The following is a 26816-nucleotide window of genomic DNA, read 5'->3' on the forward strand; positions in this document are numbered from 1 at the left end:
AGAAACTGGAGTAGCCCGGTGACGGCATCCCGAGCCATGTGAGAAGGCTGGGAAGGTTGAATATACAGGTGGATGAAGGAGGGTAAGTTCTACGGAACGGCTGAAAGACGACGCGTTGTGTGTTCTGACATCACCTGGGGCTGCATAAACTATACGAGAGTCGCACAGCACGGACTGTTTATGATGACCATGCATCAAGCTTAATGAAATTGAAATCTAAATGGTATTTCTTTTGGGCGGATGAGTACTGTAGCTGATCAGACTCGGCCTAAATATGCAATGCAAATTGAATATACATGGATGTCGGCAACAAAGGGTATCGTGACATCTCGCGCTTTTCTACCGAGTAGGCTTCTCCATGGGCTTGATGATGCCCTGCTTGATCATGACACGAGGCTTGGTGCTGGCTTGGTAGGTCTCCTTGGTAGACCACTCGGGGCCGATGGGCATCCGCAACGACCGCTCATATTGTGCCTTGGTCTCGAACTCATGAGGCAGCTGGCTAGCCATGTACTTCTTGTTCTGTAGCAAAAGAAAGTTAGCACTGAACTGCGATTTAATACACCAGCGAGACGGAACATACCTTTTGAATTCGCTTCTCGTTGATGATGACTCGGGAGAGCTTGGCATCCTTGCGCTTCTCGGGCTTCACACCCTCCACCGTAGTGAGGTTACGCTTTTGCCTCTTCTTCTCTCTGTTGCTGATACCATCGCCGGCCCAGCTGCCCCATCCCTCGAGAGTGTTGTCCACAACCTTGTCGCCCTCGTCGGCAATGGTGTCCATCTTCTCCTGCTCGAATTCTTGAACCACCTCATCGCCGGCAAACGCCCGCTTCACGAGATCGTGGTTTTTCAACAGGACAGGCACGTTGTCATCATCACTGTCATTTTCTTCATCACGGCGAGAAGACACTGCCTTGACTCCCTTGCTTTTCTTGGCGGGAGTCTTGGCCTGCGAGACCTGTGGTTGTTGGGCGTCAAGAGAGATGTCGATGGTCTCCTGAGCATCCGTACCGGTGCGTCGACGATTGTTGCGTTCAGTTTGAACAAGCCAGGGGTTTTCTTCTTCTGCCGCTGGCTCATTTTCTTGGCTGAACATCTTCTGGTTTGGACGAGAGGTAGCCTTGGAGCCAGACACGGCAGCAGACTTCTGCTTTGTAGGACGGTCGACAATCATATCAGCATCCTGCTCGGGTGCTCTGCGCTGCTGATTCTCATCGTCCGAGTCGAGTGCGTCTTCAAGGTCGTCCTTGGGGAGAGCTCTTGCCTGGGGCTTGGCCTCTGCCTTCTCAGACTGACCGAACTTGCGTCGTCCGGTCTCCGACTCCGCCTCAGACTGTGACTCTTCGCCATGTAGTTCGCGGTTGAGACGACGAAGTTCGGCGTCGTTTTGTTCTTTACGAGCGGCTTCGGCGTTCTTCATGAACTTCATGGAGAAGAGAGTGGAATGTGGGCCCTTGACCTCAGCGTCGGAAGCGTCACCCTCTAGAGCCGCGAGCTTCTCTTGCAACTTGCGCTTCTCTCGGTCCTCGGCATCCGATGCCCATGGGTCCTCGTCCTCTGACTCCGAGCTCGATGACCCCAGGTAATCTTCGTCTCCACGAGACACACGCTTTCCTTCAATGCGCTTGCGCAGCTCCTCCTCTCTCATGGCTTGATCAGCGGCACTGTTACGGGCTTCCTCATCCCACGCAGTACGGCCAGTCTGCTTGTTGCTCTTGGCCCATTTGCTGTCACGATGCTTGGAACCCATGCGTGCCTCAGCCCGCTTCCGCTCGTTCTCATCCCGTTCTGCCTCGTCGAGATCGACACCAGCTTCGAGAAGAGCCTGGCGCTCCTGCTGCTCCAGCCTTTCGCGCTCCTTGCGGTGAACACGACGGTAAGACTTGCTCTTGATTTTCTTGATCCGCTTTGCACGAACCTCCTCTCGGAAGAGCAGGTCACGCCGCTTTCTGAGCTCTGCCCGCCGAGCCTGGATTTCTTCAATAGGCAGCGTGCGGGCCTTGAGTTCTTCAAAGCCTTGGAGCTGGTCTTCGGCGGACTTGCCGTTGGCCTCGGCCAATCCACTCTCAACCAGAATCTCCTGAATAGTGCTTTCCAAATCGGTCTTGGGCCTAGCCACATCCAGGCGATGGAATTGTTGCGCATCGGGATCGGGAAGGGGAAAGGTGAGGTGTTCAGCTTTGCGGTTGGCCTTGACGGTCTCTAGCCATCGGTCAAGAGTTTCTTTGCTCTTCTCGTAAGCGGCGGCGCGGTCAAGCTTATCTTGCTGGCGCTTTGCCAAAGGCGCATCCAGCTTGCCCGGAATACCCGACTTTGTTGTCTGTGGAGCCGCATCGACATGCTTGAGGGAGCTCTTCAGACGGGAATCCGTGATGGAAGGCAGTAGGTCGGCGACGGTCAATTTGCGCGAGGATTTCAATCCGTATTCAGTGGGCGTGCCCTGTTCTTGCGACCGTTGCTTGGGTTTTCTAGATCCGTCGGCCTCCATAGACTTGACAAAGTCCTGAAGCTTGGACAACCCATTTTTCTGAGCGTCCGCATCGCCGTCCGAAAGAGACAGGTCGGTATCGTCGTCACTGGGATCATCCTCACTGTCGCCTTCTGAGCCAGAATCCTCGTCGCTATCCTGGCCATCTGCAGCTCTCCTCGCCTTGTCCGCAGCTTTTTGGGCCGCCTTCTCCTCGGCAGCTGTGTTCATGTCCCAGGCGGTAAGAAGATCAATGCCATCTTCATCGTCCTCATCATCCTCCTCCTCGTCGGACATTTCCTCATCGGACTCTTCAACATCCTCAGACAAACTAATCTCCTTTCGCTTCGGCTTCTCGTTCTTCTTCGCCTTGGGCTTGGACTTGTTCGATGAGCTTCCGCGGAATGTGAATCCCTCGAAACGTTCCTCGTCACTTGATCCCATAGCTTCGTCGCTGTCCAGAGACTCATCGTCATCAGTGTCGACTTGTCCCAACTTCCATTCATGGCCTTCACTATCACTGCCACCTTCGTCCGAAGCATCGGTTCTGCGGCGCTTGTAGTTCGGGCGGGGTTCGTTGTCTTCGTCGTCGTCATCGTCGTTTGTAGGCCTCTTCCGCCATTCTCCGTCATCGTAGTCACCGAGACGGTTGCGGCGCACACCGAGCTTGGTTGGAATCTGTTCCTCTGCCCGAGAAAGAGCGTCGAGTCCGCGGCCCTTTGGGCCTCTCTGCGCTGGTGGCTTCCGCGCACCACGGTCTTTTGGAGCCCGCGACTGCGTTTGCTGGCGGGGCATGGTTGTGATGCAATAAAGAAATAATCGAACAAGAACCGCTAAAGCTTTGGGTCCGTAGAAATAGTAAAAAATGGACCCAGCTGCTGTGTGGTTGGAGGGGTTTGGTTTGGTAAACTGTTCGACTTGTGTACCAACTTTTTTTTTGCTTCCAGAAAAAAGTTCTCGGCGCGGCGATTAGCGCGGCCCGACCGCCCGAACTTTTGTCCTCTCAACCTCAACGGACCCTTGCGACAGTCGCTTTCCCTTCCTTTCGAGAACGTCAAGCCTCGCGAAAATGTTCAAACCCTCACAGCCAATGATGGCGCGCCTGCGCCTGACCACCAAGCAGGTCAATGGCGGCTACTACAAGGGTACCCGGACAGGCTCAATGGGTTACTTCGACCCCAAGGGCAACTACGTGATCGACTGGAAGAAAGTCCGCACCTACGTCGTCCCCGAAGACCTGGACACATTCAAGGTAGGCTCGTCGAATATCTCAATCGTCCGGATGATGTCAAAGCCATTACTGACCACCCATAGCTCACTCCTTTTGTCTCTAAACGCATGGCCCCGACACCTTCCGCCTACAAGAAGCGGGTTGAACGGAACGGACGGATGAATACAGTGATTGATGGCTTGAAGGGCCAAGATTTCCTGGACCAGTGGTACTCAAGCAATCCCGATGAGGTTTTGTCCCGCGAAACGGCCGAGCAGGAGGCCGTGGATGAGTTGAAGACCTCCAAACAATAAAGAGACTCCCGAACCAGCCATTGAAAGCCTGGCTTGAAGCATACACCCTTGCCATTCCAATGTAAGACCCTGACTGTCTTTCCATTCTGCATCTTTGACATTTCTAACGGGCGCTCTTCCAGGGGTTGAACACCTACTTTTGTCACCTCCATCCACACACTCGACGGCCACATACCCCCCGATCTACCATTACATCGCTCGCCGGCCGATCGAATCCTTCATGTATTATATGTATAGCATATTCGATTCACATTGGGCAAAGCCCGCCATCATACAACACTTACAGATGTCTTGTCCTTTGCATCAGTATCTGAGTATGGTAACAAAGAGTTTGGAAAAAAGACCACGATCTTGTTATCATGGCAATCCATGCTATCGCTCAAATGTATCTCACTCATAAAACTCTCTGTCCTTGGATTATCAGGCAAATGCCCCTTTGTAGCCTTTAACTTCCAGTTCATCTTGTAAACCCCAAGTCTACCATTCTCGTATGCGATCTTTGCCGCGCGTGTAGCCATAGCGTGGTAATACCCTAGCGCCTATTGAACTTGTGCGTGGCCCGTGCGTTAAGCCCGATAAGGTCCCCATGGTCGCCCGTATCGGACCGGCGTATGTCATAGTTCTTCACATTCGCTTCGATTTGCCCAGTTGGTGCGCTATGGGCTTGCATCTCTTGTGTTTCTTGCATCTCCAGCGCCTCTTCTTCGCATAGATCATCTCCGTCGATATCTCTGCTGCATCTTTGGGCGGAAGGCCCTCCTCACAATGTTTCAGTCATTCACCGGAAGCTCTCGCCGTCCGAGGCAGGTCAACCTCAGCGGCCGTGCCAATAATCCGTTCGCTGCCTTCCCAGGAAGCTCACCCGGTCGAAATACCCCTCATGCTTCGAATCCACAAAGTGCCGTCGCGATCGCGCAACAAGAACGTCTTCAGAGACAGCGAGATCGAGAGAAACAGAATGCCGTCCGGGTTGTCCAGCGAGGGTGGCGGGGCTATCGCAGCAGGAAAGCTACATATGGCATGTGGAGGATGGAGTGGGATAACAATGAAAGGAACATGTCCGGGGCCACGGACTTGATGGCGGCCATCGAAGGCTCTGCAGATGCTCCCGTCTTTGCCTCACACCCTCCTCCGCCATATGCAACCGCTGCCCAGTGCCTCACCCAACTCCGTCTGCTGGTTCAATTTGTCTCAGCACGAAGGCACGATGACGTTCTTCGGCTGGTATACTTTGTTGGTGCCTTCGAACAGACACTTCGGACGCTGCACACGATCGCAGCGGAGGGTGAATGGACCAAGCTTCTGAAACGACTTGCCAAGTCAGTTCTCAATGTGCTGCACTCAGCTCGAAACACTTCGGTCCCTGCCGCAGCTATGGAGATACTTTTACGAGCAATGATGTTTCTCACAGGGTTGATGCCAAAGCAGATGGCAACGCTCGCAGAGACGTACTACGGTACCATGGCATATTTAACCACTAACATGTCGAGTCTCCATCGATCTGAACAGACCAGTGGAGCAGATAGACCAGTCGTTAATCCCGATCTTCTTCAGGAAGCTGTACTTGCCCTCCTCCGACCGATTACCTCCGAGACTATGTCTGCATACGAGTCCTTTGCCGTTTCATATCTCACAATTCCGAGCCTCGAGAGCTATCTGGGTAAGATGGATGGACTTGCGGGGCAAATAAATTACAGAATGCTAGCATTGGCAATCTCAGCACGCTTGGGATCTACCACGCAAGGTGCTGGTATCCTAGAAGACATTCAGGCGCGCACTTGGTTGCTATCGTACTTGATATACTTCCAACAACACACCTCTGGCACTCAGAACAGCTCACATACCCCGGAGCTGGAGTTCGTGATTGTGGTCTCTGATCTTTTGACTTCAACGGCTGCCTTCCTTGTGCAAGGATTCGAGGTGGAGGAATCGACTGAGATGGATTCACCTCGAGGTGTGCGGCCCCTGCACCCCTTTATCAAGGACCAAATCAATAGCCTTATCAACCAGAGTAGCGTCACTGGTTTGCTTTCCCGTATCCGATCATCCCCCCTGGCACAGACAGACTCGACAAGCGAAGACTCTGAGGCATCGAAAGAAGCCAGAGTCCTTGCAAAATACGCCCTGAATCTACTGCGGATCTTCCCCCGACGAGGTGATGATATCCGTATGTGGTTGTATCTAGGCTCTGCTCCATCCGGTGAACAGATTTCTGGCCAGCCAGATGCGAAGATACCAGCTATCAAATACTTCTGGCAGGCGACTAGGTCTAGTCGCATCTTCCAGATCATCAGCAGTGACTCCATGAAGGTGCTCCCACTGTTACTGTTGCCACCGCAATCCAAGGAAGCCACGGAAATACCCCAAGACCAGCGCGATCAAGAGTGGACGACCATACTTCTATTCCTTGAGCTGTATACTTTTGTGCTGAAGGTTATGGATGACGATGAGTTCTTCTCTAGCACGTCGTCCTTTACATCCTCAGACAATGCCAAGCTATCGTGGACCAGGGAAAGCGCATTGCCACTGCGCGACATCAAAGACATGACGGTGTTCTTGAAGAACCTTGCCTTCACACTCTATTGGAATGCGGTAGACTTGAGTGAGCCCGAAATTGGACCGACGGGGGTGAGTTTGAGCAGTTATTTCAATAGTACCACACAGAAACCCGGCTTCTCAGAGCCGGTACCAAGCACGAATGATCTCGAATCCAAACCTCAAAGCAACAATCTTCCTGGAGTGACTGGAATCCCGCTGGAATATTTCAAGGGCCTTGTAACGGGTCTTTTGCGAATGTTGCACGAACGAGAGTAAGACCCACAAACGAGACAACGAATTCGTATAGGATGCTAACCTAACTTTTAGTTCACGTCGAAAGTTCCTACCTAAGGATCACTGGCTCATGACTGGCCGCTTCGACATGGAAGGTTTCATTTCGGCCGTCGTCGGAGAGGAGGAGAGACGTCATGAGTTCCAAGCCAGAGCCGATGATTCAGGCGATCCTGACCTGGCGGATGACGATGCGAATACGCCTTTTGGCCTTGCAGGGACCGGCCACGCTCAGCAAACCATCCGCCTGGAGTCCTTGCGGCGGCATCAACAGCGAGTTGCTCGAGGAAGGGTATTGGCTGCCATTGCACCCAGGCTAGAGATTCTTCGAAACATGCCATTTTTCATACCTTTTACCACTCGGGTCCAGATCTTCCGTGAATTCATCTTCCATGATCAGCACCGCCGACGACATGGATTCGTTGATCCTGATTCCTGGCGTGCATCTGTTGCTCAAGCCACCATGGGCCAGATGATCAATGGAAATCCTGCTGTCCAAGATGTGCTGGCTCGCCACCAGGCCGAAATTCGACGTGAAAATGTTTTTGATGATGCCCTTGCTCAATTCTACCCTCTAGGGGATGGTCTCAAGGAACCCATACAGATCAGTTTCATTGATCGATTTGGTGCCATGGAGGCTGGTATTGACGGCGGTGGAGTGACCAAGGAATTTCTCACTAGCATTACCAGCGAGGCATTCAAGACCGAGGACGACTTCAGTATGTTTGCGGAGAACGATCAGCATCTCCTCTACCCCAATCCCACAGCCGTCGAGCAGTGCAAGGAACGGCTGCGCCAGACTGGCGTAAGCGAGTCTAGTCTTAAATGGTCCGAGCAAATCCGAGATCTTCTGCGTCGATATGAGTTCCTCGGCCGGGTCATTGGCAAATGTCTTTACGAGGGAATTTTGGTGGATGTCAACTTTGCACCATTCTTCCTGCTGAAGTGGGCCTTGACTGGTGGCACTGGATCGGCCATGAAGGAATCTTCCTACCGAGCAAATCTGAATGACCTGAAGGATCTTGATCAGGGATTGTACCAAGGCCTGGTGAGTCAAGTATCATCTTTCAGCGCTACTATTGTACTAATGCATTTACTCTAGCTTCAACTGAAGAACTACCCCGGCGACGTGGAGGACTTCTCTCTGGACTTCACCGTGACTGACACCATCCCTATGCCCGGGTCGGCCAACCGTACTACGACGAGAGAGTTACGATACAATGGCTCCAAGACGCCCGTGACGAATCAGAATCGACTCGTCTACATCTCGTATATTGCGCGGTATCGATTGCAGGTGCAGCCCTCCATGCAGACCAACGCTTTCCTGCAAGGCCTTGGACAAATCATTCAGCCCGCTTGGCTGTCCATGTTCAACCAATCTGAATTGCAGACATTGGTCAGTGGCGAGACCGGCGATATCGATGTCGAGGATCTTCGGCGCAACACCCAGTATGGTGGCGTGTATACCATTGGCGACGATAACCAGGAACACCCCACTGTGCAGCTGTTCTGGAAGGTGATGCATGAGCTGAACAACGAAGAGCGACAGAAGGTGATTCGATTCGTCACCTCTACACCACGTGCTCCACTGCTCGGATTCAGCCATCTCAACCCGCGCTTCAGTATTCGAGACTCCAGCGAGGACCAGGAACGACTTCCGAGTACGAGCACTTGTGTCAACCTGCTGAAGCTGCCCCGCTACGCCAATGCTGAGACACTACGGAGCAAGCTACTGTATGCAGTGAGCTCCGGGGCTGGGTTTGATTTAAGTTGATGGTATTCATTCACGCTCTCAATGTCCACTATCCGACTTTAGTGTTTCCTTTGTGTCTCTTTCTTTAACCTTCTGTATGTACACAGTTCTCAACTGCCCGTGATTCGTGTATGCATAGCATTGGCGTTGAGCAAATGAAAGGCTGTTAATTGGTATTCATGGTTGCGTGGAGCTGTAGTGTGAGAAATACCTTCTAGTAGTTCTGGTAGTCGAATTACGTCTGCCTCGTGGGCAGCCCTGGAGGGTTGGAAGCCTAATTGTCGCCTGGGGCATCCTCTATTCATGTTCCCTAGTTTCTCCAAGGCAACATCGATGGTACTTGCCGTTTGATTGTACCTTGAGCAATTTCCATTTTCTCTCTACTATTTATTTGCCACCCTTTGGCCCTTTTCTCTCCATCCTTCCCTAAGTCAGCCTTTTCATACTTCGTCCCGTGACTATCCAGCGGCAAGCCCTTCACTCAGGCATCACCGCCTACTTCATTAGGACTAGCGCGTTCCCTCTCTCTTTACTCTGAGTTTTCCAGAACGCCTTCTTCGCGGGTCGACTTTTTTTTCCTTTCTTCATCCCTCGATCTCCTACAACCCCTCTCTCTTTCTTAGGGAATCCTTTTTTCCTTTCGACCTCTTCTCGAAAGCCTAAAAAAAATCCCCAAAAAAAACCAGAAAACCCCCTCGAAAAAAACCCAACCCATTTATCTTATCTCACCCCCTCTCCATTGTGCGGTGTGTGGAAGATTTTCATTCATCCGCCTCTCTCCTTCCACTAAGGTTGGTCAACGCCCCCCCCCTCCAATCTTTTTCTACACTTGATACCACCCACTTCACTTGCCCTCCCATTCACACTCGTACTCCGTTGGCTTTCAGTGGCTTGTCTCCCTTGCTGCACCTCGTCATTGAGCCTGCCCACCACCCCGCTCGCATTGGTGCGATACCTCAGAACAGCCCTTTGTTTCGCGGAAGCACTACCCTGTGTATGGCAACAGCCACATTCCCTTTGACACTGCTGCCCTTGACCTCTCACTCTTCATCCATGGATCCACGCAATGGTCTTTTTCTTTTTTTTGCCAAAGAGACTGCATGGCCTGCGGTGTAACATCGTGGAATCTTCCTCTCTCAACTCTTTCCACAGCCAAAACTTGGCGAGTCTATGCTAATCTCTTACAGTAAACACAGAAAAGAAAAAATTCAAAATGTCTGCTGAGACTGCCACCAACCCCCCGCCGCTGAGGCCCCCGTCAACGGCACCCCCGAGGCCACTGGCGCTCAGGAAGTCGCTGCTGCCCCCGAGACCCCCGCTGAGGGCGCTGCTGCCAACAACCAGCCCCACTCGGCTTCCCTCTATGTCGGCGAGCTCGACCCCTCCGTGACCGAGGCTATGCTCTACGAGCTCTTCTCCTCCATCGGCCAGGTCGCTTCCATCCGTGTCTGCCGTGATGCCGTCACCCGCCGCTCCCTGGGCTATGCCTACGTCAACTACAACAACACCGCTGATGGTGAGCGCGCCCTCGAGGATCTGAACTACACCCTCATCAAGGGCAAGCCCTGCCGTATCATGTGGTCCCAGCGTGACCCCGCTCTGCGCAAGACTGGCCAGGGCAACGTTTTCATCAAGAACCTGGACAACGCCATTGACAACAAGGCCCTGCACGACACCTTTGCTGCCTTCGGCAATATTCTGAGCTGCAAGGTCGCTCAGGATGAGTTCGGTAACTCCAAGGGCTACGGTTTCGTCCACTACGAGACCGCCGAGGCCGCCAACAACGCCATCAAGCATGTTAACGGCATGCTGTTGAACGACAAGAAGGTCTTCGTCGGCCACCACATCTCCAAGAAGGACCGCCAGAGCAAGTTCGAGGAGATGAAGGCTAACTTCACCAACATCTACGTCAAGAACCTCGACCAGGAGATCTCCGATGAGGAGTTCCGCGTCATGTTCGAGAAGTTCGGTGAGATCACCTCTGCCACCCTCAGCCACGACCAGGAGGGCAAGAGCCGTGGCTTCGGTTTCGTCAACTACTCCACCCACGAGAGCGCGCAGGCCGCCGTTGACGAGATGAACGAGAAGGACATCAAGTCTCAGAAGCTCTACGTTGGCCGTGCCCAGAAGAAGCACGAGCGTGAGGAGGAGCTCCGCAAGCAGTACGAGGCTGCTCGTCTGGAGAAGGCCTCCAAGTACCAGGGCGTCAACCTGTACGTTAAGAACCTGACTGATGACGTCGATGACGAGAAGCTCCGTGAGCTCTTCAGCTCTTACGGCACTATCACCTCCGCCAAGGTTATGCGCGACTCCGTCTCCGACCGTACCCCCTCCCCCGACTCTGAGAAGGAGGGTGAGGCCAAGGAGGAGGGCGAGAAGACCGAGGAGAAGGAGGAAGAGAAGAAGGAAGAGCAGGAGGAGACGAAGGAGGGTGAGGAGAAGGAGGGCGAGCAGGAGCAGGAGACTGAGAAGGGCGAGAAGAAGCTCCTTGGCAAGAGCAAGGGCTTCGGTTTCGTCTGCTTCTCCAGCCCCGATGAGGCCTCCAAGGCTGTTACCGAGATGAACCAGCGCATGGTCAACGGCAAGCCCCTCTACGTCGCTCTCGCCCAGCGCAAGGATGTCCGTCGCAGCCAGCTCGAGGCTAGCATCCAGGCCCGCAACACCATTCGCCAGCAGCAGGCCGCTGCCGCTGCCGGTATGCCCCAGCCTTACATGCAGCCCGCCGTCTTCTACCCTCCCGGCCAGCAGGGCTTCATCCCCGGAGGCCAGCGTGGTGGTATGCCTTTCCCTCCCCAGCCCGGTATGGTCATGGCTGGTATCCCTGGTGGACGCCCCGGCCAGTACCCCGGTCCCTTCCCCGGTCAGCAGGGCGGCCGTGGCATGGGCCCCAACCAGCAGATTCCCGGTAACTTCCAGGGCATGCCCATGGGTATGCAGGTCCCCGGCGGTATGCCCAACGGTATGGGCTACCCCATGCAGCCTCAGTTCGGTCGTGGTGCTGGTGGCCGTGGTCAGGTTCCTGGACCTATGGGTCAGGGCATGCGCGGTGGTTTCCGTGGTCCCCCCGGCCAGATGGGTCGTGGCCAGGGCCGTGGCCAGCCCGCCCCCGCCGGTCAGCCCGGTCGTGACGAGGCCGCTCCCGCTACCGGCCTGAGCTCCCAGGCTCTTACCTCCGCCCCCCTGCTCAGCAGAAGCAGATGCTGGGTGAGGCTCTCTACCCCAAGATCCAGGCTCAGCAGCCCGAGCTTGCCGGCAAGATCACTGGTATGCTCTTGGAGATGGACAACACCGAGCTCCTTGGACTGTAAGTTTTTCTCCTCCACTCCCTGACGATTGGGGAAATCGCATACTAATTCATCTCTTTTCTTCTACAGGCTCGATGACGAAGAGGCCCTGCGCGCTAAGGTCGACGAGGCTCTCAATGTCTATGATGAGTACATGAAGAACAAGGGTACCGATGGTGAGGCGGCCAGCGAGGCCAAGCCCCAGGAGGCCGCCAAGGAGGCTTCCTCGGAGGAGAACAAGTCTTAAGCGACGTGTCTCGACTGCTGAATGCCTCGCAGACGTGACTGAAGGCCCCGGCTTGATTTTGCTCTCTGCACCGCTCGGAAAACTTTGGACGCACGCTTTGATGACAATTTCTTTTTTTTTTTTTTTTTTCCTTTCTACCATTGACCACCCCCTATCTCTTGCTCTTCCCCTTCCGAATCCTGATATCCCTCGGTTTGAAAAGTTCTGTCTTAGGCAGTGGCACCTACTGGTGTTTAGTGAACGCGGCACGACATTCGATTTTAATTTTTTTTTTTCTCCTTCTCTCCCTCTCAACTTTATCGTACACTCTCCCCACACACCGTGGATCCTCCCATTTTATCTGTCCCCTTCGCCTGGAATTGGTGGTTCAAGGGGAAGCAGCGTTTGTATTTGGGGGTTCGGTAAAAGTTGATATTTTTCAGTTCTCGGCGCTGGATGCAGACTTCTTTATTTCTCTTTCTCTTCTTTTCTGTTCGTTCGGTTTATGGCTTGTGGGAGGGAGTTGTGACATTTCCCCTATCATTCGACCTGTTGATTCATTTCAATTCCGCCTCGTATTTCACCCCTTTATCCCCCCTATGAGTGTAACATAGAGTTCTACTTCCTCACGGAAGGGCTTTTGTCTCGTCCTCGTTGCTGCGCTTGGGTTCGAGAGTGTGGCACTCGTCCAAAGCACGGGACGGCTAGGTAAAAGTCTTTTTGCTTTTTCAATCATCTTCATTACTCTCAAGCAAGCATCAAACGTTCCTTCTAAGAATGTAGTCAGTCAATACTTCACCATCCACTGATATTGTTCAGTACTCACTCTTAAGGCGGGTGAGGTTTCAGGGCTCAACCTGATGACTCATCATCCCTTGGGGCCGTTCTTCCATGGGCGGGAATAGGACTTTAAGAATGGCCGAGGACTTTATACGTCGACTTTCATCGAGTCATTGGGCAAAGTGCTGAGCCAGACGGCAACTGCTTGACGGTGAATCCACGATATCGCCATGCCATTTCCAGAATGGAGCGTCCAGAGTATTTACCCGGCACTTCAGAGATTGGCTCCCTGACAGCACATTCCAACGAGGACAGTCAATTTGTCGGCAGTTCTAGCGGGGTCTACTTCATCAACACGGTGAAAAGGGCCTTCTCAACCGGTCTCGATGGATCAGGGTCCCCAGAGACAGAGTTCCCGACAGCAGAAGATACGTTAGTCGGTGTAGATGACTCGCCCCGGCAGAAGAGACCGCGCCTCGCAGCTTCCAGCGCAGATTCCATTTCCTCGCCTGGAGCTGGAGACTCGCCCTTGCAATGGAAGTATGACCCGCAAGTGGCAGCCTATCTGGGCAATGCGCCGCCATTGGAACTGGGAAAGGAGCTGATGATGGCCTACTTCAAAGTCTGGCATCCCCTCTTCCCGTTCTTGCATGGGCCCACCTTCCTGCAGGCTATGGAGAGGCTATATTCACACACATCGGAAACGGCGACAGGCGAGGAAGCCACCCCGGACCACCGAGGTGCCTGTTGGACGGTGATATTTCAATGTATCTTCAATCTTGGAGCCCTACTTCGTCCTGATCTGGAGGTGCCACTAGAATGCCAAATTCAGTCCCCTGCCAGCATGACTGCTTTACTGGGCAGCCTTTCAACGCGGCATGACATTGCCTCCCTCCAAGCGCTGCTTGCTGCCCAGGTCTTCCTTGTTGCAAAAATGTCACTGAGGCCGGCTTCGACATTTGGCGGGTGTATTTTGCGGTCGATGCTTCACGCTGGATTGCATCGTTGTCCGTTCCGGTATGCTCAGCTCTCGTCGCATGATCGGCAATTACGGAAGAGAATCTTCTGGTGCGCATATGCTATCGATAGATATCTGAGCCAAGCACTTGGCTTGCCGCTAGGTATCCAGGACTCTGACATTGATGTCTGTTTGCCGGCTGCACCAGAATTGCACTCTCCCCCGCGAGTCAGAAGTTCAAATGCGATATTATCCACTTCCAAATCAGTAGAGGGGACTGGGAACGCGGACCAGGGAGCTGAAAATCCTACCGAGGAGAGTGTCACCCCAGGCCGCCCTCGTTCAGCGAGTGCCGCCCGTCGGGAGAGCCACATTGAAGAACACCGCAAAAAGGAGGGTGTTCTGGCCAGTTATGTGGACTCTGGTACACTGACCGGGCGAGCTCTGGAATTATTCCACAAATCTATTCTTGTTCGCTCCGTCTCCCGGAGCGCAGTGCTGTTTCTAGTGACAGATGTCCACAAGTGGTGGAACAGCCTCCCTGTCGAGCTTCAAAGGAAATCAGCCGGTGCCGATAATGATTCCCAGATGCCGCTTGCCGACAGTCCCTTTGATTTTGGACCATTCTTCACAATTTTATATCAACACCTGGTCTTGATAATCAATCGACCTTCACTCTCATTGGATCCTTTAAGTGCGGAGTTTTCTTCTGGGCTGCAGACGTGCATTGGCGCAGCCCGCGCGATTCTGGCTGCCTTAAGGCTTCAGGTGGACAGCCAGCAAGCCTTTTTCTGGCCGGGATTCTTGTCGGCTGCTTGGATGTCTGGGCTTGTCTTGGCTTTCGCCTGCCAGCTCAAACAATACGTTTTGGGGAAGGGACTACAGTAAGATCCTTCCTCACTAACCTACACGGATCATGCGACTGGATTTGCTAACATCTCACAGGGAGATTGAAGAGTGTTCGAACCTTTTGCGCAGGATGTCTTCTCAGTGGGAAACTGCAAGGCACTGTCATATGACCTTGTCAATGCTGTCTACAAAGATTAAGCAAATGGAAGACGACCCAGATTCCGCAGTGAGCTCGCATTCTTATGCTCTCAGAAATATGGAAAGAGCAAAAGACTCATTGGGGCCGTCGAACCTGCATGAACAAGCAACTATGAGAAGCGGTGGTGAATATAGATCTCGAACTGAACAGACCTATACTACCGTTTGTGAAAATCCTCAAACCTCAATTCATGACCGGGGAGGACCTGGGATTCCTCCGGCTCCGGTCATCAACGAGCAACCAACAAACTTCTATGGAGATGCAGCACCCACCGATATACCATCTTCGCAGATTCTGGAATTCCAGAATATGGACACAAATTACCTGGCTGGGGGGTCCAGCTTTGATCTAAACATGGGAGATCTATTTGGAGGGTCAAATTTCGACTCGATACTTGATATGATTGGGCAACAGTATCCCGGTTTCTAGAGGAACCTTGACTGTTGATTCTTTGCCTTATCTGATGGAAAGCTCTCCTTGATTGATACGAGATAAGGGTGAAAGTACGAAAACTGAAAGGACGAAAACAAACAAATGGGAAATTAAAAGCTTCGCGCAATTCTATCCTTCTTCAATCCCCATTCCGTTCAACCAGTGCCTCCCACTGAACATGTTTCGGCGGAGATTTCTTCGGGGGTGAATTCAGACGTAGAGTCGACTCCTGACCATGAACCTTGCGAAAAACAACATCCTTCTCAAAAGGCAACCCCTCGTCATGTACGCGGCCCAACCACGCGACGACAATATCCTTAGCCGCGCTTAATAGAGCCCCTCGGGACCCAAAGCCGCCATAACTTGCCCGTTCATTCTCTGTGAGACCAACAACCTCAATAGAGACCCAGAAAGGCCCACCAGCACACTGCGGCTCCATGGTGATAGTAGCCTCCTGGCTCTGTATGGCAGACTTCATTTTGAGGAGAAGTCTGTACCCGGTCAGGTGGCCTTCATGCTCCGAGAATCTGACATTCACCCAGCGCACGTTCGGTCCTTGGTGAAGTTCTTGTCTGTCTCGTGCGTCAACTTTTCTTTCCATCTCCCTTGCCACCGCCATGGCTTCCACTTCATTGTATTGGCACGGTTCATGTTGGTAAGGATCTTGCTCGTCGTAAGATTTATCCATGTAACTTCCCGTCTCTACAATGGCCGTGTCGCTCAACTGGCTGTCACTACAGTTCCTGTCGATGCCACTGCCGCGTAGGGCTTCCATATCGCTACTACCCTTGTCTTCGCTGCCGCTGAATCCCAGTTCGTTGAGTTGATTTCCCACGCCAAGATCATCAAGGTTCTCATCATAGCCACCGGGGCTTCTTTGGATCACAGCCTCTCCAAGACTACCAGAGTACTCAGACATTTGAGTTATTGTAGAGGCCAGATTATTCAAAATTCAACGATGGCAAATTTAAAACGAATATCAAGCGGTATTGAATGTGACCAAATTCCTGAAATAGTCACTGACAGATTACGGCCGGGTTCGATCTAATTTAAATAATACTCCATCCTAAGACAAATTATAGCTTCTTTGTGCGGGTAAAAACTGATTTTCCTCATAAAGGCCATTCTATCAGAACTTTGGGGGGGGGGGTCGGCAAAGATATCATGAAAGAACCGACAAGGTTACACCACAATGCTAGGTAAAGGTAAATTGGGCGTCCAAAATGGTTACTCTTGAAGTCATTTCAAGAGTCCTTTGTACTAGAATCATAGCCATCGAACTCACCTGTGATCTGTTTCGGCCCATTAAAGTGTTTCCGTATGCTCCCTGGGCACTAGCAGTTGCTTAGTTGTCTGCTCACCCTTCACTCAGGGCACTCACGTAGACAATCAGGGATGTTGCCATGTCTCATATGCGGGGATTTGCTATTTTGCTTTGCCAGTAGCAGACATAGAGAAAAGGATACTAGTGCGGTAGAACCTCCTGACTATCGACGAGAGGTGGCCAGTGGCCGAGAGGCCTAGAGAGCTACGCCAGGGCCTATAACAGGATGGCGAAATTTTAGTCATCTAGAGAGTCAACTTAGACAAGCAAACTTGCTGTTGCAAAACTTTGAGCTTAAGATACATTGGAGACTAAAGTTGCAAGAGCGATTGATACCCATCACCCATGACGTTCTTTTTCCTTAGAAATTCTCACCTCTTCTCCGACCAAGTGATAGTTTTGAATTGCAAAAACTCGTCATAAGCCGAATTTCCTCCGAATCGGCCAAATCCGCTGCTCTTCCAGCCACCGTGAGGATAGACCGGCTCATCACGAACCGTAAGAGTGTTGATATGCACGGCACTACCACACCATAAGTAAATACTTTGAAAAGAGTATAGAGACACATACCCGCTTTCAATACGCCTCCCAACTTGAATGCCACGAAGCAGATCACGAGTGAAAATCGCCGAAGTGAGACCGTACTCGGTATCGTTAGCGACTTCGATTGCCTCCTCCTCCGTATCCACGACGATTAAAGAGACTGTCGGACCAAACGACTCTGTCCAATAAAGATCCATATCCTTTGTCACACCCTCAACTACCAGGGGCTTCATCGTGGCACCACCTCCCTCCTGAAGTTTACCGAAAAAGATGTTCGCTCCTTTGGAGATGGCGTCTGAACGAGTCTGCGGTTCTTCTCGGCTGCGGCTTCTTGTGCCAGCACAAGAGGGACCGAGTCCTTTCCGTAATCGATCTCGCGACACTTGAAAAGGACTTTGCGGAAATCCTCGACAACAGCACGCTGAACCACAATCCGTTCGGTGGACATGCAGATTTGACCTGACTAAGTTCGATCAGAATATGTTTTCAATTCGAAACGCAAAGTGCTTACATTAAGGAACGCCCCCATTTTGATACCTGCAACGGCAGTCTCAAGATTGGCATCATTGAGAACAATTGCCGATGCCTTACCCCCCAGTTCCAGCAGTACCGGCTTTGTATATTTTCCAGCAGTAGCGGCAATAATAGAGTCCACTAAAGTACTACCAGTAAAGGTAATCTTCCGTACCGCAGGATGCGCAATAAGTGCATGGGTTACCTCAGCTGCGTCCGAGGTCCGATGATAAAGCACGTTCAAACAGCCGGCTGGGAGCCCAGCTTGGCGAAACACATCTCCAATTGCCCAGAAGCATCGAGGGGCAAGCTCCGAGCCCTTCAGAATTGTAGTGTTTCCAGCACCCAAAGGCAGAAGGATAGATCGGGTACCGAGGATGTAGGGTGCGTTCCTACCATAACACAGTCAGCTTATGCACTTCTCTTGGTCCAAGATTGGCAAGCCCTTACTAAGGGGCAATGCTCAAGACTACGCCGTAGGGCTGCTTAATGATCATTGCTCCCTCTCCAGGCACAGATTCAGACGGTACAACCCCTTCAATGGAAGTGATCTTGCCTGCAAAGTCTTTGATAAACTTGACCGCGAGCAAGAGATTCTTTTCGGCAAACAATCTTCCAGCCCCGGCATCGTCCATCTGATAGCGAATCAGTTCCTCCTTTCGGGAAAGCATGATTTCGGCTGCTTGGAGCAGAATATCCCGTCGATCACAAGGCTTTGTGTTTGACCATGCTAGGAAGGCGGCCTTTGCAGCTTCCACTGCTTGAGTAGCTTCTTCAACACCGGCACTAGTACACGGAATAACCAATTTGCCACTTGAGGGATTATGTATGTGAAAGTAATTGTCACTAGTGACATCCTTGCCGTCTATGATCAACGATATCATCGTCATTATCGTTTTTAAAGTTGAGATCACGCTCGTTGAATTTGTTTTCTTCAAGAATTGAAATCGATACTATCATAAATAATACCTTTCTTATCAGGAGCACTCGGTTTATTTAAGTATTTTTTTTCTTTGTTATATTGCCTTATATTAAATATAACGAAGGAGGAAACAGCCGACGCGGTCTCAAGGCATAACGTGGACCAGGCTACACAGAAGGCCATTCGACGACTAGAGCCAGCCATCAATGAGTTCGAACGAAGTTATTTTAATTTTATTTGGTCCGGACAGAGGGGTGGCTGTGAGAATAGTAAACGGAATAATGGAGAAAGAGAACTGGTGCTCGGAAGCAAACGGCTCTCCACATTCCGCCAAAGCCTTAGACTATCCTTCTCACTACTCTGAATCAATGTATAGTACCTCGAATGTTATAAATTTGATACAATAAAAGAGAAAAGTCCCGCCAGTTACGCATATAGGAGCTTACCAAAGTGGAGTTGGCGAACAGCTATCAATACTCACTCTTATTATTCGGATTTCTGGTTGTAAAGTGAGACTGAACTGTTTCTCCATCCCATCCTGATGACCGCAGCCACTAACACATTCGTAGATCCATTCGCCCGTACAAAGTATTCTTGCTAGCAGTCTGAGGTACTAGTGGCAAGTAAAAGATAATAAGCGTTCTCAGTGTCGGTTGCGCTTTGGGCGGCAGCCAAATTTCAATAGATTTTCAGCCAGCATTGAGAAGGAGGCATGCGTTACAAGTAGCCACAACTTTGCGAGAGGGGGGATTTTAATTTAAATCATATAAGACAAGAGTGCTACCAGATAAAGAAATACAGATCGAGTAATGTCGTTTCCCAAAAGCCTGGCCATTCAAGAAGCTATTATGGCACACCGGAATACTACATCGGATGGGCCTATTAATGATAGTGATCCATTGAACGAGCCCCTGTCTTGCCACCAAACACCAACTGTTCAAATTTCATGCCATTCACCAGCAGAGCCGTTGATATTATGAGTAGGGAGAATGTCTTACTTATCACCCGTCCGGAATATTTGAAGGAAACAGAGTATATGACGCCCCAAAACATTTGATATGTTCCTGACCTGGGTGGAGGATCCATCATTGGTAACACTCTGGAGAGAGGGGTTGGTTATACCGTTATACCCCTTACGGAGACCACTGGTGAACGTATTTCTTCTTTGAAGTTTAATCCAAATAAATTTCCAACACTGACAATTTTTCAAGGATGATGCACTGTGGTATGGAGGCTGTGCTGGCAGATGCTCACTTCTGCGGGGAGGCAGGGGGCTTTGCCTAACCCCTAGCACCGTACACGATTCCCAAGTAACAGTATGTGTAGGTTCACTTACACTTCCTAACGCATAAGAGTGCTATGGTAAAGAGATAAACAGATAAAAGATTTCTACATGGCAAGAATTCAACTTATCATCGTCCATTTCTATGATTCATTTGCTTTCTATTTCCTGAGACGTCGATTGACAGCTAAATGCCATTGTTCCATATGATCAGGCTTTGATCTGCTCAATCTCCGCACATACTGCGTCAACGACTCCCTGAGTGTTGGATGTACCGCCGAGATCTGGCGTCAAGACACCAGAAGCGCATACATTTTCCACGCAAGTCATCAACTTCCCCGCTGCATCCTTCTCACCAATCCACTTGAGCATCTCCGCGGCAGACCAGAAAGTAGCGACCGGATTGGCGATTCCCTTCCCAGTGATATCGAAAGCACTACCATGAACAGGCTCGAAAAGCGACGGATTCTTGCGTGTGGGGTCCAAGTTACTTGATGGCGCAACACCAATTGACCCAGCTAGAGCAGCGGCAAGATCAGAAAGGATATCCATATGCAAGTTGGTGCCGACTATCGTATCAATGGACTGAGGTTTGGCCACCATTCGCACAGTCATTGCGTCCACCAACATCTTGTCCCATGTTACATCGGGGTAATCCTTTGCAACAGCAGTTGCAATCTCGTCCCAAAGAACCATTCCATTGCGCATGGAGTTACTCTTCGTCACCACCGTCAGTAGCTTTCGAGGCCGTGACCGGGCTGTCTCGAAGGCGAAGCGCATAATTCGTTCAATGCCGACGCGAGTGAAAATGGCTACCTCAGTGGCAGCCTCCCATTTCTGTCCAATATGCGAGCGACCACCTTGGCCGGCATACTCGCCCTCGGAGTTTTCACGCACCAGCATCCAATCGATTCCTTCCGTTGCGGTGTTCAGTGGACATTTGGTCCCTGGGAAAGTTCGCACCGGTCGGACATTGGCGTATAGTTGGAGAGGGCCTCTGATAGCGAGGAGAAGACCCCATAAGGAGATATGATCAGGAACATCTAGTTTAAGGTTAGCGAAAGTCTCTAAAATAAGTATGATGATGTAGCATACCGGGAGCACCCACGGCACCAAAGATGCCCGCATCAAACTTGCGTAGAGTGTCTAGTGCATCTTCGGAGACATATCGCCCGGTTTCCTTATAGTATGCGGTTCCCCAAGGAATATGAGTGAACTCGATCTGGAAAGTTCCCAATGTTTTCGCTAGTTTTTCAACCACTTGAATAGCAGCGCTCACGACTTCGGGGCCGATGCCGTCACCAGGAATAGAGGCAATGTTATAGGACGGTGTCATGATCAAATTTCAACTGCAATGACTGAATAAGATGTTTTAAAAGAATACAGTTTCAATTATATGAGCTACTGATTGATTTTAACATATGCTTTAAATAATATCATATCCTCCATGGCCCTCGGCGTGATTCGGCTTAGCCTGAAGGTTCATCCCGCCATCGGCAGAACTTTCAGGCGATTACCTCACCCGTTTCTTCTCATTTTCACACTCTTCGACTTCCACACTCACTTGGTGTCCAAATACGCAAAAATGGTTAAGAAGACGGAGGTTAAGCCTTCTAGAATTACGACTGCATGCAATGCGTGTCGCTCCAGGAAGCAGAAGGCAGGTTGTTCCAATGAAAACACGTTTAGGCTGTGGCTGACTTATTTTGAACCTGCTTCAGTGTAGCGGGGGAAAGTAAGCTTATCAGGTGTTTCATCTGCTATCTGATTGAATGATCTAAAACCCATCTCTTTCTTCTAAACAAAAGGCCAGTCTGCCAACAGTGCTTGGAATACAATCGCCCTTGCAATTGGCCAGAACAACTGAGACGGTACGTGGAGATCAATGCTGCGAATACCGCATTCCACAGCTAAACACGTCTTAAAGTGGTCCTCCCAAAGGGCATATCGAAGCCTTGGAGCATAGGCTACAAGTTACAGAGAATGTGCTATTGAGACTGCTCTCGCAAGTCTCGAACGCCCAACTGCTGGAGGCTTTCCCAAATTACTCTTCGTTCGACGGAACAAGCCCTTGTGGATATGTGCCCCTCGCAAGGATTGAGAGAAAAGGAGTTGAAGACTGGGCACAATTCCCTCTTAATACGGCCGAAAATATTCGGAAATGGCAGAGATTCTGCGTTGGTCAGGATGCGACTGGCCCCTCACGCCCAGTGGTCAGAAACGAACCTTCTCCTAGTCGCTCGGGCTATCCCAGTGGCCGTAAAAGAAAGCATTCAGCACTTGAGGGGTCGAAAGACCGGCCCCTTGAAGAGCGTGTTAAGTTATCAGGCGCGTCTGGTTCTCCTCATGGGTTAGAGTCATGGTCTCCATCTCCAACCGCACTATACAGGGCCCAAGAGCGGACCTTCGTTCCTCAACAAGCACAGAAAGACCCAAATTTCAACGCGAGTGAACACAATGAATTTGAAACCGCTGATATCGAACTTTATCCTCCTATTTTAGAAGGTCAAGTTATCAATGCGCAGACAAGTAGCTCCTGGGATGGAGCACCCTCTCTCAAGTTCCAGCAACGTTTCCTTTGGTAAAGGAAATCATTGATTACCAGAGCTACAATATGTTCCAAGGTCAAAAGAAGTGCCCGGGGAAATTTCTTCCAGCTAAAGGACGAACATAATTATATAATAGGAATCCACATCGGAGAGAATTGCGATTCGCCGCATCCCCGGAATTCCCCCCAATGCCCCCCGCGGAGGATGACCCTTGGCTGCACTTACCTTCCCCGCAACTCCGTCATTATAGTTCAACAGAGATGGCTTGTGCGCCGATGAAATCGAAAAAAAGTGGGAGAGCCCCACAGCGTGGAGGGACGGAGTGTTTAGTGAGGGGCTTCACAATTCACTGCTCAGGTTCCTGCAGGGGCACCAGTGGCTCCAAACCACATCTCTCGACAAATTCATAAATGAACCATTGGCACGTTCCTGCATGATCATCAATCTGTCTCTCCAATGATGGCTATCAAAAAGGTACTCCTTCTAGTCCTGTAAACCCCGGACCTTGACTAACCTGTCTGGATTTCAGGTAATCATAGTAGGTGCTGGACCCTCGGGTCTGATCCTCGGAATTCTGCTCGCCAAACAGGGCATTGAAGTTGAACTTCTCGATGCTGGTACGGACCTAGACAATCAACCTCGCGCAGCCCACTATGCAACCCCTGCGACCTACGAACTAGCACGAGCTGGAGTTCTGGATGACGTGAAAGCTGTGGGTATTCGATGCAAGAGCTTTGCATGGAGAAAAATGGATACCACTTTCATCGCTGGCATGAAACACGATGTACTTCCGGCAGATTACCCCTACAGCATGGTGGTGCTTCCACTTGACCAACTGGGAAAGATTCTGTACGAGCATATCCAGAGACAGCCTACAGCAACGGTTAAGTGGTCACACCGCGTTGTGCGTATTGGCCAGGACCAAGGGAAGGCTTGGGTTGATGTTGAAACCCCCACGGGCACCGTGAGATCCGACGCAGACTATGTTATCGGCTGTGATGGAGCGAGCAGCACCGTGCGTCGTGAGCTATTCGGGCCTGAATATCCCGGAGAGACCTTGAATGCGCAGATCATTGCGACGAATGTTGGTGAAACCCACTCCCGTGGAGATCGACAAAAGAAGACTAATAATTGTCATCATTAGGTATACTACGACTTTACCAAATACGGCTACTGGGATAGCAACTTCATCGTCCACCCCAAGAACTGGTACATGGCAGCACGCATCACCGCGGACGGACTATATCGAGTATCCTACGGCGATGTCCCGGGACTGACGAGGGAAGAATATATTGCGCGCCAGCCACAACGCTACGAGGAGATTCTACCTGGAAATCCCAAGCCCGGCGACTATACCATCACCAACATAAGCCCGTATAAACTCCAACAGAGATGCGCTCCTAGCTTCCGTGTCGGAAGGATTATCTTGGCGGCAGATGCAGCTCACCTATGCAACCCATTGTGAGTTCTAGGAGACAACTACTTCTGGGCAAGCTGAAGGACTAACCTGAATACAGTGGAGGGCTTGGTCTGACGGGCGGTATCGCTGATGTGGGCTGTCTCTTCGATTCATTAATCGGTATCCACAATGGCTTAGCAGATGAGAGTATTTTGGATATATATAGCGAAGTTCGGAAGCGCATTTGGACCGAGACTATCGACCCCATGTCCCGTGAGAACTTCCGAAGACTACATGATCAAGACCCGGAGAAGGCCCGTGATAATGACGAGTTCTTCAATATCCTCGTCAAGGCGGAATCAGACACGGAGTTGGCAAAGGAGCTCGCACTGGTGAGTTTGAATCGTGTTGTCGAGTACTTTTTCTCGAGATAGAAGCTAACTTATTGATTAGGGACTGGAGGTCCTGCGGCACGATATGGCGCAGTACTATAAGAAACCCTCCGAAGAAGCCAGATTGTAGAGTAGGTTTAGCTCGATTTTTGTTATAGAAGTTATCACAATGCCGTTTAAACTCTTGTTTTTAAGTAGAGTATGAATTTAAACCTATTACCTCGCACGAGCTTAGGTCGGGACAAGGGATCTGCCGGACCATCCGTTGGAGTACCTGATAGATGAAATATATAGGGAATCCATCAACAGTAAACAGTTTGTCAAACGATCCTTTGTGATATACCTCACTGAATCTCAATTTCAAAACCTTCTCTTTCTAATTCAACACTTCCTGCATCAACTGTGAGAGCCAAACCTCAGTCGTACTCGGTCGACGATAATTGGCGGATCTCATTTTGGCTTCATTTGGCGAGGTTGCAGCCTTACAAAGTACACCGCCTTTGACGGCTCACGCGACACCCCAACCGACGAAGATTTTGTCTGGTGAGACTGCGATTTCCTCTCACAACCGACACTCATCACGAAATCTAGTCCTTCATGTCGAGATGGGCTCCAAAACACTCGAAAATGAGGGCCGCAATGGTGGTAGTACGTAGTTCCTGGCCACACACCGGCTAGTCCCCGCTTTTTGATCAGTGCTTACGCTCAACAGGTGAGCCGTCGAGCTCAATCAACTCCAATGCCACTGGTGGAGAGCCACGAGGAGTGCATCTGTCCCGCGACGGTGACGGTAGCCTTGGAGATGATGGCGGCGACGACGACGGAGATGATGAACACGAGGCCGGCGTTACTACCGTATCGCTGATTGACCAGCCTGCATTGGATGCCACCTCCAAGAAGAAGAACAAAAAGCGAAAGAAGTCGAAGAAGAAGACTTCGTTGCTGAAGCAGTCATCCCCTCCGCGGATTCCCCTGAGCGAGCTTTTCCCTTCCGGCCAGTATCCGGTTGGTGAAATCCAGAGCTATGCACCCGTGGACAACACGGCCCGCACCACTTCCGAAGAACTTCGATACAACGGTCGCACTCATCTGGAAGATGACAGCTTCTTGAATGATTATCGAAAGGCCGCTGAAGTGCACCGCCAGGTTCGACGGTGGACCCAGGAGACTGCTCGCCCTGGGAAGACCCTCACGGAGATTGCCGAGGGCATCGATGACGGCGTGAGGGCTTTACTTGACAACGATGGACTTGCGCCCGGAGCAGGCCTCGTTTCTGGCCTGGGATTCCCGACCGGACTAGCGCTGAACAACTGCGTTGCGCACTACACTCCTAACCCGGGTCAGAAGGAGATAGTCCTCCAATCCAGCGACGTCATGAAGGTTGACTTTGGCGTTCATATCAATGGTTGGATTGTTGATAGTGCATTCACCATGTCATTCGATCCAACCTATGACAACCTACTCGCGGCCGTCAAGGAGTCGACGAACACCGGCATCAAGGTAAATCAACGAAATTGTTAACCGTTGCGTTTCACTCTCTGCACAGAACTAACGATGCCTAGAATGCTGGAATCGACGTCCGAATCAGCGATGTCAGCGCTGCCATCCAGGAGGTGATGGAAAGCTATGAGGTCGAGATCAATGGAAAGACATACCCCGTGAAGCCCGTGCGAAACCTTTCGGGCCACAACATCAAGCAATATCAGATCCACGGTGGAAAGTCTATTCCATTCGTCAAAACTAAAGACCAGACTAAGATGGAAGAAGGAGAAATCTTTGCTTGTGAGACATTTGGCTCGACGGGCAGAGGCTCAATCATTGATGGTGTACGTATTGCAACACTCCAAGGACTGGACAAGAAAAAATACTAACGCTTTATTTGGCATCTAGCCTGGCGTCTATGGCTATGGAAAAGACCCATTCGCGCCGAAGAGATTTACCTCGCATCTGGCCTCTGCTCGATCTCTCTACCAGAAGATCAACGAGAATTTCGGCACTCTCGTGTTTTGTCGTCGATATCTCGAGAGGCTCGGTGTTGAGCGTTATCTGGCAGGAGTAAGCATACTTTGGGGTCCTTTGCGAGTCAGTTGCTGACGATCATGATAGATGAACAACCTTGTCTCGCAAGGCGTGGTTGAAATGTACCCGCCTTTGATGGACATTGAAGGATCGTACTCGGCGCAGTTTGAACATGTATGCCCATTCCCTCTTCGCCAGTGTTCTCATATCTAACATCAGTAGACGTTCCTGCTACGCGAATCGGGCAAGGAAATCATCAGTCGGGGCGATGACTACTAAAGTCAAGGCCGGGTGATCCAGTTCTGCCCGAGGTGAGTTGATCATATGTTTCTAGATGCCATCCAACATGGACATCACATGGAAACTGCTCTTTAGCTCTTTATTTGGCACTATTCAACATAGAGTTGCCTTCTTGGAAGCATCCTCTCGTTTAAATTAGCTTCATTCGACATTGTTTTGACCGTACTGCTACGTTTTACTCCTTTGCTCATAAATCTCAAAATCTTCCTAGTCTTGTAGGTGACCACACCAGCCTAAAAAAAGGGCATAGATTTTTTTTTGGGCCTTCG

At 51.0% G+C, this 26816-nt stretch overlaps 9 protein-coding genes across 9 annotated transcripts; 5 read left to right on the plus strand and 4 right to left on the minus strand.

Moving 5' to 3' along the window:
- Positions 1-339: 339 nt before the first annotated feature.
- On the minus strand, positions 340-3265 carry N7496_009719 (UTP14 family protein; the record flags this gene model as incomplete). The annotated part of the gene is made up of 2 exons (XM_056702632.1): positions 340-522; positions 584-3265. The coding sequence occupies 2 exons, from the start codon at positions 3263-3265 to the stop codon at positions 340-342; spliced, it is 2865 nt and encodes a 954-aa protein (XP_056551632.1).
- A 274-nt stretch (positions 3266-3539) lies between these two features.
- On the plus strand, positions 3540-3994 carry N7496_009720 (mitochondrial 54S ribosomal protein mL41; the record flags this gene model as incomplete). The annotated part of the gene is made up of 2 exons (XM_056702633.1): positions 3540-3722; positions 3785-3994. The coding sequence occupies 2 exons, from the start codon at positions 3540-3542 to the stop codon at positions 3992-3994; spliced, it is 393 nt and encodes a 130-aa protein (XP_056551633.1).
- Positions 3995-4759: 765 nt separating this feature from the next.
- N7496_009721 (Polyadenylate-binding protein/Hyperplastic disc protein) lies at positions 4760-12107 on the plus strand (the record flags this gene model as incomplete). Its single annotated transcript, XM_056702634.1, has 6 exons — positions 4760-6804; positions 6860-7871; positions 7926-8564; positions 9828-11688; positions 11739-11880; positions 11951-12107. The coding sequence occupies 6 exons, from the start codon at positions 4760-4762 to the stop codon at positions 12105-12107; spliced, it is 5856 nt and encodes a 1951-aa protein (XP_056551634.1).
- Positions 12108-13110: 1003 nt separating this feature from the next.
- Positions 13111-15301, plus strand: N7496_009722 (transcription factor domain-containing protein; the record flags this gene model as incomplete). Its single annotated transcript, XM_056702635.1, has 2 exons — positions 13111-14708; positions 14770-15301. The coding sequence occupies 2 exons, from the start codon at positions 13111-13113 to the stop codon at positions 15299-15301; spliced, it is 2130 nt and encodes a 709-aa protein (XP_056551635.1).
- Positions 15302-15443: 142 nt separating this feature from the next.
- Positions 15444-16223, minus strand: N7496_009723 (uncharacterized protein; the record flags this gene model as incomplete). The annotated part of the gene is made up of 1 exon (XM_056702636.1): positions 15444-16223. The coding sequence occupies one exon, from the start codon at positions 16221-16223 to the stop codon at positions 15444-15446; it is 780 nt and encodes a 259-aa protein (XP_056551636.1).
- Positions 16224-16999: 776 nt separating this feature from the next.
- N7496_009724 (vanillin dehydrogenase) lies at positions 17000-18574 on the minus strand (the record flags this gene model as incomplete). The annotated part of the gene is given in 7 exon segments (XM_056702637.1): positions 17000-17171; positions 17199-17422; positions 17434-17634; positions 17683-18076; positions 18104-18133; positions 18155-18166; positions 18210-18574. 7 exon segments carry the CDS (start codon positions 18572-18574, stop codon positions 17000-17002), a joined length of 1398 nt encoding a protein of 465 aa, XP_056551637.1.
- Positions 18575-20098: 1524 nt separating this feature from the next.
- Positions 20099-21224, minus strand: N7496_009725 (isocitrate/isopropylmalate dehydrogenase family protein; the record flags this gene model as incomplete). Its single annotated transcript, XM_056702638.1, has 2 exons — positions 20099-20931; positions 20984-21224. The coding sequence occupies 2 exons, from the start codon at positions 21222-21224 to the stop codon at positions 20099-20101; spliced, it is 1074 nt and encodes a 357-aa protein (XP_056551638.1).
- A 1669-nt stretch (positions 21225-22893) lies between these two features.
- N7496_009726 (FAD-dependent oxidoreductase) lies at positions 22894-24358 on the plus strand (the record flags this gene model as incomplete). The annotated part of the gene is made up of 5 exons (XM_056702639.1): positions 22894-22911; positions 22967-23521; positions 23582-23898; positions 23955-24228; positions 24290-24358. 5 exons carry the CDS (start codon positions 22894-22896, stop codon positions 24356-24358), a joined length of 1233 nt encoding a protein of 410 aa, XP_056551639.1.
- A 475-nt stretch (positions 24359-24833) lies between these two features.
- N7496_009727 (Methionine aminopeptidase) lies at positions 24834-26526 on the plus strand (the record flags this gene model as incomplete). Its single annotated transcript, XM_056702640.1, has 6 exons — positions 24834-24876; positions 24941-25728; positions 25791-26054; positions 26119-26283; positions 26335-26421; positions 26470-26526. The coding sequence occupies 6 exons, from the start codon at positions 24834-24836 to the stop codon at positions 26524-26526; spliced, it is 1404 nt and encodes a 467-aa protein (XP_056551640.1).
- Positions 26527-26816: the final 290 nt, after the last annotated feature.

Source organism: Penicillium cataractarum (assembly GCF_028827025.1).
Source record: "Penicillium cataractarum strain IBT 29864 chromosome Unknown utg000008l, whole genome shotgun sequence".
Lineage (NCBI taxonomy): Eukaryota > Fungi > Ascomycota > Eurotiomycetes > Eurotiales > Aspergillaceae > Penicillium > Penicillium cataractarum.